The 9,012-nt window shown below is 38.2% G+C and overlaps 1 protein-coding gene across 4 annotated transcripts; it reads left to right on the top strand.

The window, feature by feature from the left end:
* Window positions 1-528: 528 nt before the first annotated feature.
* Window positions 529-8,158, top strand: LOC137965913 (ETO1-like protein 1). 4 transcript variants are annotated; one of them, XM_068812304.1, is made up of 7 exons: window positions 529-654; window positions 743-883; window positions 1,042-1,216; window positions 1,325-3,055; window positions 3,724-4,015; window positions 6,955-7,264; window positions 7,757-8,158. In XM_068812304.1, exons 3-7 carry the CDS (start codon window positions 1,089-1,091, stop codon window positions 7,975-7,977), a joined length of 2,682 nt encoding a protein of 893 aa, XP_068668405.1. In that variant the 5' UTR covers window positions 529-654; window positions 743-883; window positions 1,042-1,088; the 3' UTR covers window positions 7,978-8,158. The 4 variants fall into 4 exon arrangements, with proteins under 4 accessions (XP_068668405.1, XP_068668403.1, XP_068668404.1 ...); XM_068812302.1 differs by having other exon boundaries at window positions 743-1,216; XM_068812303.1 differs by lacking the exon at window positions 529-654 and having other exon boundaries at window positions 706-1,216.
* The last annotated feature ends 854 nt before the right edge of the window (window positions 8,159-9,012 follow it).

Consider the following 9,012-nt stretch of genomic DNA (forward strand, 5'->3'; position numbering starts at 1 on the left):
TTTTTAAAAAAATTGGTAACATTGTTATGAAAGAGTGGGAGTAATAAAATTTGGAATAAAAAAGAGAAAAATAAATAAATAAAAATATTTTAATTAGGAGGTGTTATTTAAACCACCACCATCCTCATTGCCGACAAAGAGTAGTGATCATAGTTGAAATTACCCACATAATTGGGCATGATGATGTTTCTAGTCACTAGAGTTGCACATTTGGAGACATCCCATGACATTGATTTACAAGACATGGACCATCAACGTTGGACATGCCATCGTGGTACACAATCACATAGAAGCACGTGCAGCGTGCAGTTAAGTGGCCTCATTGTTGCAGTTGGGTTCGGACTCCGACACTATTCTTCAGGGGAGAGGACTTTAATGTAAGACGCATACTAGACGAATTTGTGCCCACGTTCGTAGCGCTTCTCACAGGAATCTCAGATGGATGGATCTCACGGTACTGACAGGATTTATTTTTCTTGTGTTTTTGTCCCTTTTTTTGCCCTACAGTACCTGCGCCATCTTTTCTCGGACTAAAAGAGAGGAGAAAATCCCTTTATTCAAGCAAAAGTATTCCGAGAGTCAGAGTTATTCTTCGGTTTCTTTGTCTTTGACCTCATCGATTTCACTGCCGCTGTTAAATCCAATTCTGTGAAGGTCAATTTAGCTTCTTCCAAGTTCTAACTGGTTGTTTTAGTGGTATGTCCCTTTCGTTTATCTGATTTTTTTTTTCTTCCTGCTTCAGCGTTTAGATTTCTGCGAATTCCTTGTCCAACTGATAGAGATGCTGTCTGGGTTTCCTCAAACTTTCCGTTGTCGATGCGAGAAAAGTTTGGAGACGTCTAATCGTAGGATTCTGCTTTCCCATTTTGGAATTTAGTGGAAGGTGGCGTTTAGTTCTTGATGTGCTTTGGTTTCTCATTCCTTATGTTTTAAGTATTGCTAACTGATCTCTTGCGAAAGGAAGGCGTCGTCTATCTTTTGTGCCTGTTGGATCCTGGAGGTACTGAAAAAACCATCTTTCTTTCTTCTTTCTGCCACCAGCAATAAAGATTGTGGAGATCTGGGATTTATTGCAAATTTTATGCCCCATGAGAAATCTCTTCCTGTCTGAATCCTGCAAAGAAACCCAACTACATGCCGTAAATCCCCAATCGTGGCTTCAAGTCGAAAGAGGAAAGGTCTGCAATAAGTTCACTTCATATGCCCCTTCTTCATTGTAAGCTTATTTCCTTCTATAAGCTGTTATTTTGTTTTGTTTATTTGCTCTTTTTCAGTTTTTCAATTTTTTTGAGAATTTAACCATCTGTTTGATGCTCCATTGTAGTGAATCGCTCATGAAAGTCCCCGAACCCCTGATTCTCCCTTTTTTTAAGCCCGTTGACTACGTGCAAGTGCTTGCTGAGATTCATGAGGAGCTTGATTCGTGTACAGCTGATGAAAGATCAGACCTTTACTTGCTGCAGTTTCAGGTTTTCCGTGGTCTTGGGGAACACAAATTGCTGCGGCGCAGCCTTCGTTCTGCGTACCACAAAGCCGCTAGCCTGCATAAGAAACTCATATTTGGGGCTTGGCTGAAGCATGAAAAAGATGGAGACGAGCTCATCTCCGATTTGCTTGTCTCGTGTGGTCGCACACAGGAATTTGGCCCCTTGGATGTTGGGGCCCACTTTCCCGTTACAACTTCCACATCAAGTTCAACCGCCGAGATGATGGTTGGAACCAGTGGTGGTAGTTTGACCCAGATTTCCTCTACCGTCTTCTTCCGTGTGGGACAAGAGAAGATCTCCTGCGATAGGCAGAAGATTGCTGCTTTGTCTCCTCCATTCCATGCGATGCTTTATGGATGTTTTACTGAAGCACTTCAAGAGGACATAGATTTGTCCAAAAATGGTATCTCCCCTATGGGTATGAGGGAAGTAAGCAGATTTAGTGAGACAGGTAGTTTAGATGATTTAGGCCCAGATGTTCTGCTTGAAATTTTGATGTTTGCAAACAAGTTTTGTTGTGAGAGCCTCAAAGATGCTTGTGATCGGAAACTTGCAACTTTAGTTGGCTCTAGGCAAGATGCAATTCTCTTGATGCATTATGCCCTTGAAGAAAACGCCTCTGTCCTTGCTCTCGCATGTTTACAAGAGTTCTTACAGGAACTCCCTGGATGTCTGAATGATGAACAAGTGATTAAAATCTTCTCAAACGCTGATAAGAAGCAGAGATCTATCATGGCGGGGAATGCTCAGTTCTCACTGTATTGCCTATTAACTGAGGTTGCAATGAACACAGATCCCCTCTCAAACATTACTGTCTGTTTGGTGCAAAAATTAGTAGAATGTGCAACAAATAATAGGCAAAAACAGTTGGCCTTTCACCAGCTGGGTTGTGTGAGACTGCTGAGAAAAGAGTATGATGAAGCTGAACGCATATTCTCTGAGGCTTTTGCTGTAGGGCATGTTTACTCTGTTGCAGGGTTGGCTAGAGTCAAGTGCATAAAGGGTGGTGATAAGCTCCACTCGTACAAGAAGCTAACTTCTGTCATCTCTTCCTATAAACCTCTTGGGTGGATGTATCAGGAGAGATCACTCTACTGCGATGGTGAGAAGAAATGGGAAGACCTTGAGAAGGCGACAGAGTTGGACCCAACACTTTACTACCCTTATATGTACCGAGCCGCATTGTTGATGAGAAGGCAAGATGTACAAGCTGCAATTGCTGAGATAAACCGAGTTCTTGGTTTCAAGCTTGCTCTTGAGTGCTTGGAACTGAGATTTTGTTTCAACTTGGCACTCGAGGATTATAGAGCAGCTTTATGTGATGTCCAAGCAATTCTTACTTTAGCACCAGACTGCAGGATGTTTGAGGGCCGAGTGGCTGCTTCTCACTTGCGTACACTTGTTAGGGAACATGTGGAAGCATGGACCACAGCGGATTGTTGGTTCCAACTTTATGACAGGTGGTCATCAGTGGATGATATTGGTTCACTCTCTGTTATCTACCAAATGCTGGAGTCAGCTTCTCAGAAAGGAGTTCTCTACTTCAGACAGTCTTTACTCCTCCTTAGGTACATCTGAACAACTTATATCTCTCTTTGTATATAGTTAAAATTCACCATTGGACTATCTTTATCTTTTATCTGTATTTTATAACAAAGAATGGTTGGACGAACTATCTTTGTTCTTCGAAGGAACAAATTGCAACTGCAAGATGAAGTACTATTTAAAATCTAGAAAATGCACTATGCATGCAGTCCAAAGACCAAAACTTTTCTTGTCACGATGAACACGTTATACTTGTACCCTGAGTGGTGAGAATGCTGGCTCACCACGTCTTATCTTTTTTCTTCTTTTTGGTGAAACACCAGTATGTTAGAGGTACAGACTTGCGACATGTAGTACTCGTATGACAGATAGTATGTTCTTTTGAGGAGGATTTATCTGTTGATCTTTCTTTGTTAAGCTTCACTAGCTTTCTTAATACAATAAGTCAATGAAGATGGTGCACTTTTTTAAAGTTATTAATTACTAGGGATTGTTCCATTTTGTGAATTTTCAACCATCATTGGGAATAGTGCTGTTTCCTTTTCCGAGTGAACTCCATATGTTAACTAGTTTATGAGACTCTAACCAAAAGATGCAGTTGCTCATTATCAAAATTTGAACAAGCAATATGTATTAGAAGCAAGCATCCCTGCTTTTGAACTGTTAAATTATTCTGGTTTTACTTGATCAGGTTGAATTGTCCACAAGCTGCTATGCGAAGCTTACAGCTAGCACACCAACATGCTGAGAGCGAACATGAACGTCTAGTATATGAGGGTTGGATCTTGTATGACACAGGGCATTGTGATGAAGGGCTTCGGAAAGCTGAGGAGTCAATTAGCCTTCGGAGGTCATTTGAGGCTTTCTTTTTGAAAGCTTATGCCTTGGCAGATTCAAGTCTTGATCCATCCTACTCATCAGCTGTTGTATTACTTCTTGAAGATGCCCTTAAATGCCCTTCAGATAACCTTCGGAAGGGTCAGGTAATTTCCCTGCCCATCTCTCTTGTTTTATTCTATTCTTTCTGTTTAAAAAGTGTGCACTTACTCTCCAAACGTCAGCATGTAAATTCCATTATTTGATTGTGAGTGTTTATGTAATGTAGAGTTTATTGAAAGTAGATACTTGTCCATCTGGGCTACAAGCAGATGGTTGATATGCTAAATTGGTTATAGTGCTGTACATTTGGCTTTGAGATGGTCCTCGAAAATACCTTCTCTTTTTTGCTTGGTCACACAATTGTCCTGTTCAAGAGCTTAGAAATATCTCTTCATAAAAAATAAAAATAAAAAAATCTTATTGACCTTTAACCATATCTGAATTTGGAGGAAGAATATTGATGAATGTATTAATCGGCTGACAGCAGTTTGGATTTTTTCTGAAATAAGATTTTACTGTTTAAATGACAAGAGTAATAGTGATCTATATGCTTAACTTATTTAACTTTGAGGTATGTTGCCATTTTCAAGGACTTCTGGTGCTATTTTATCTCAAAAAAAGACGATACTAGTTCTTCTTGTTCCCTTGGGAAGCTCATCGATCCTTCCTACTGATAATGAAATCGTTTTCCCAAGTTTCAAAAAGAGGAGAATTCAAGGGGAATGGTGAAAGAGGACTTCAGAAAAATTCTATCAAGACTTCCTGAAAATATTCATCTCCCATGTAATTGTGTAGAGATCTCCCTTAAAAGCTCAGATATTTCACCCTTATCTGGAATACCATCTGCTGTTTATCAGGCACGAGATTGTGATTTGTTGAGGCCACTTCTGTCAAAATAAACTGGGACATTTCCTAGAAAAAGGAGAAAACATATTTCTTTTAAAACCTTAATATGCTGAATGGTTTAAGAAGTAACATGTCAGTGCACATTTCAAAAAAGTAACATTTCAGTGCTGGTGACGATATCTGGCCTCTCTTGGTTGATAAATTGCCCTTTTTATAGCAATTGCTTGGGAGTTGAAGAGAAGCGGATGGTGTATGTTCAGTGGTCCCACAAATGAATGAAGCTCAACTTATGTTATCCACTGAAACCTTTTTAAGCAGTTGGGCAGAAAGTATTTCCATTTTTTTTGCTATATTCTTCTAAAACATAGGTTATTTATTCATACAAATCCGTGCATCATCCCTTATTAGTTTAACTGGTGATTCTACTAAAGATTTCTCTGATGCTTAGAAATAATCTGTAGCATGTCAATGAAAATGCCTAATAATCTTCCTCTAGTCTATGGTGCTAAAATTAATTGCTCTAATTTTATATTAACAGAGATATTTTTCTTTGAAATATGAAAGGATCTTGCTTTGTTCAGCTATGATTTGTGCTGTTTCATTTACTCCACACGAAGCAAAAATTATCTCTTTATCCCATTCTATACCATAATTGCTGTCCTTCTGATTTCTTTGATGCGCAATTTTACTTTTATTGCACTATTGAGACTGTAAAACTCAAGTCTTCTTGACTGCTGCATTTATTTGTGTAGTATATTTTGTTGACTTGAGACAATAACCAATATTGTAAGACCTGACATAGTCATGGACTGGGCCTTGCTTAATGGCCACATGGGGGGTTTCTGGTGCGAAGTTTTAAGTTCAAGTCTCACTAGCTGTATTGGGTATAGTGCGTATTTGTAATCAACATTCAAATAAAAACTGAGCTGCATAGTCATCAACCTGGTATATTATCCAGGTCCTGTTCACCTCAGGCAGTTGCATAGGTGTCACATCATTGATAAAGATATATTCTACAAAAATCTTGAAATTACAAAAAAGTTTCTATAGAAAAAAAATGAGTGCAATAACTTCTGGTCTATTCCCTGAACACTATAATAATTTTAACTTTTGAGAAAGTTATTTAGGATGCTGATTATTGTGTATCCTCCAAATCACTGTCAAAGCAACAAATGCTATTCACTTTATTTATTTATTCTGGTATCAAAGCTTCATGGTCAAACATTTTGGAACAAGTCATTTAGCTGTTTTCTTTTTAAAAAAGAAAAAGAATAAAAATATTTTAGAAATTGTAAGACCTGAAGAGGCTGTTATACTGGTTCGGCCTGGTTAAATTTATGAGTTCGCTCTGGGTATTACAACAATTTTGTAAATATTTGTATTGCCAGAAGCCACATCTGAACTAAGTTAGTAATGCTGTATTTTTTTGTTGATCCAAGTTAGACAAGTATTCGTGTCTTAGTTTCATATGCATCGTTCAACAGTTATTTTTATTTTTGTACTTCTGAGATTTTCCATTAGAAATAAATTATTTTAACAATATGGAGGAAGGGAAGCACCTACAAAAATTTTGATTAACAGGTCTCTGGAGGCAGGGAAAGGGATCCCTAGAAACTAGAGATTGACAGGAAAACACTTCTTTTGGAAGACTATCTGAGCCACTATTTGTGTGCTAACCCATAAGTTGCATGGAGGTGCATATTTTGATTAGCTCATGAAAGAAATGCCTAATTCTCTAATTGAACAGCTTAAATGAAAGTGTAGATACTTATTATCCTTAAAACTGGACTTCATTGTCAGGAAAGTTAAGCAGCCTCTAATTTATTAGTGGCAGATGCATGAAGGTATCATCACAACCTTTTGGCCTATCAGAGGATGTGTTTGGGTCTATGCTTTAATGTGTAAACTACCAGTTCTAGGACTTCACTTTTGGATAAACAGAATAAGAATGTGTTTGACTCTATGCTTGACATGTATTCTACCAATTTTCTCTTCTGGATAAATCGAATAAAGATGTCTATGGTTCTCTGGGAGGACCTGATACAAGGGACCTTTGAGATCTAGGTCAAGGAACTTTGAAGTGGCTTGGGTCTAGGACTAAGTGAAGGAACTTAAGCAAGATATTTTGTAATATATACTTTGTCGTTATTGATTGGTTCACTCTTTTGTTAACATTGTGTTTCGATTCCATCGACAGGCTTTGAATAACCTTGGCAGCGTGTATGTGGACTGTGGAAAACTCGACCTAGCAGCAGATTGTTACATTAGTGCACTCAAGATCCGACACACACGAGCCCACCAGGGCCTTGCAAGGGTTCATTTCCTCAAAAATGACAAAAATGCTGCATATGAGGAGATGACGAAACTCATTGAAAAGGCTAAGAACAAAGCTTCTGCGTATGAGAAGAGGTCTGAGTACTGTGATCGTGAGCAGACAAAATTAGACCTTGAGATGGTCACTCGATTAGATCCTTTACGAGTTTATCCTTACCGATTTCGTGCTGCAGGTGAGGCTTTTTACTTATCTGTCCCCTAATGAACTGAAGTTTCTTTTAACTTAAGACCCAGGTAAGTCGTAGATCAATCATGGCAGTTTGCTTCTTTGTATTGCACGGACTGTTTAAAGCAACTTCTTCTCTATAGTAAAGCTTATAGTAACTCTATCAAGATTTTTTTCTCTCTGTGTGCCTCTTTCTGTTTGCCTTTGGCTCTTAATGCATATGCCCCTTCAAGGCTGATCCAATATGAAAAACCATTTGGTGTGAAGTATGCGAAACGGCTATCTCAGCCGTCTGATCATGATCGATTGGATGGCAGAGATAACTGTTGATGGGATGGCTGAGATAGCTGTTTCGCATGTTTTGTACCAAATGGTTTTTAGTATTGGATCAGTCATCTGTCCTTTTTTCAATAATATATATATATATATATATATATATATATATATATATGTATGTTTTTGTTTCTTTGTGCTGATAGCCGAGCATTTTGGGTGGCAGTTTTGATGGACAGCCGCAAGGAGAGAGAAGCTATAGCAGAACTGTCAAGAGCCATAGCATTCAAGGCAGATCTTCATCTTCTACACTTAAGAGCTGCCTTCAATGAACACAATGGAGACGTCACCGGAGCCCTCCGCGACTGCCGAGCCGCCCTGTCAGTGGATCCTAACCACCAGGAAATGCTCGAGCTTCGCAGCCGGGTAAACAGCCAGGAGCCATGAGTATGGTTTTTATGTACACTAGTCAAATATTTATATGCATTCACATATACAGAGCAGGCCTTGTATGTTCATGTACGATTATTTTCCTTTTGCTGTTTTGTATTGTAATCGGATTCTTGGTAATTCAATTAATTCTGTAAGAAATGGAATTACCAAATGTGAAGCTTCATTTTCGATGGAATTTTGGCTGTTGCTCTCTTGAAACTTTACGAGTTTTCTTATCCAGTTTTGTTTTGTGATAATCTTAGTGATACTTATTTAACTGTTAATCTTGTTCTTCATTCTTGTAATAAACAAATGAAAGTTGAAACTCAAGCCTTTAAGTCAATGTTTGAGGCCTTTGGAATTGCTATAGGCCAGCGCCCATAAGATCTGCTTTCCACTTCAGCTCCACTTCCATCCCTTGATATCTAAATTTCCATTGATTTGTATCCAAGAGCTTTCAACTCTTTATGCTTACCTTGGATGATTTTTTTCTATTAAATTCAACCTATTTTAAAGATTTCAATGAGGGGAGAAAGATTTAAAAATTTTCAAAAGTTAACATGAGTTCCATGGTTCTATGACTGATCGATTGAGCCCCTTCTTATGAGACTATTTTTAAAATTTTTTTGGTCCATTGATTTATCACCGATCGATCAATCTTGCAACAATTTAGATGATTGATCAATGGTTAAGAGCTGTGACCAATCATTCATTATGTAGAAGGCTTTGCTATTCTCTGGATGATCGATCAATAGGTTTAAACAATAATAAATTATTCATACATTGATCGATCATACAGAGAATACATTGATTGATCATATATAGAACACATTGATCGATCATTTTTTTTCCTCATGGTTTCTAATAGCCCAAACACACCCCAAAACTCCAACAAATACATCAACATCTACAATACAACATGTTTCTTTCTTATTTGCTATCAGTAATGAACAAAAGTACTGCTTCAAGTAACCTATCTCGCTTCATGCATCAAAGCATTTCTCAACTTTCTCACGTGATGCGTGAGCAGTGAGAGCCATGATCGGAATG

Source organism: Aristolochia californica, unplaced genomic scaffold (genome assembly GCF_029961685.1).
Source record: "Aristolochia californica isolate CCGP_79_NKW_82.1479 unplaced genomic scaffold, dmAriCali1.0.hap1 SCAF_5, whole genome shotgun sequence".
NCBI classification, from domain to species: domain Eukaryota; kingdom Viridiplantae; phylum Streptophyta; class Magnoliopsida; order Piperales; family Aristolochiaceae; genus Aristolochia; species Aristolochia californica.

Excerpts from the sequence above, each read along its gene's own strand:
- LOC137965913 (XM_068812302.1), top strand. The coding sequence starts at position 1,089 with ATGAGAAATCTCTTCCTGTCTGAATCCTGCAAAGAAACCCAACTACAT. Across the intron at positions 3,056-3,723 it reads CAGTCTTTACTCCTCCTTAG|GTTGAATTGTCCACAAGCTG; the intron begins GTACATCTGAAC and ends TTACTTGATCAG. Across the intron at positions 4,016-6,954 it reads ATAACCTTCGGAAGGGTCAG|GCTTTGAATAACCTTGGCAG; the intron begins GTAATTTCCCTG and ends TTCCATCGACAG.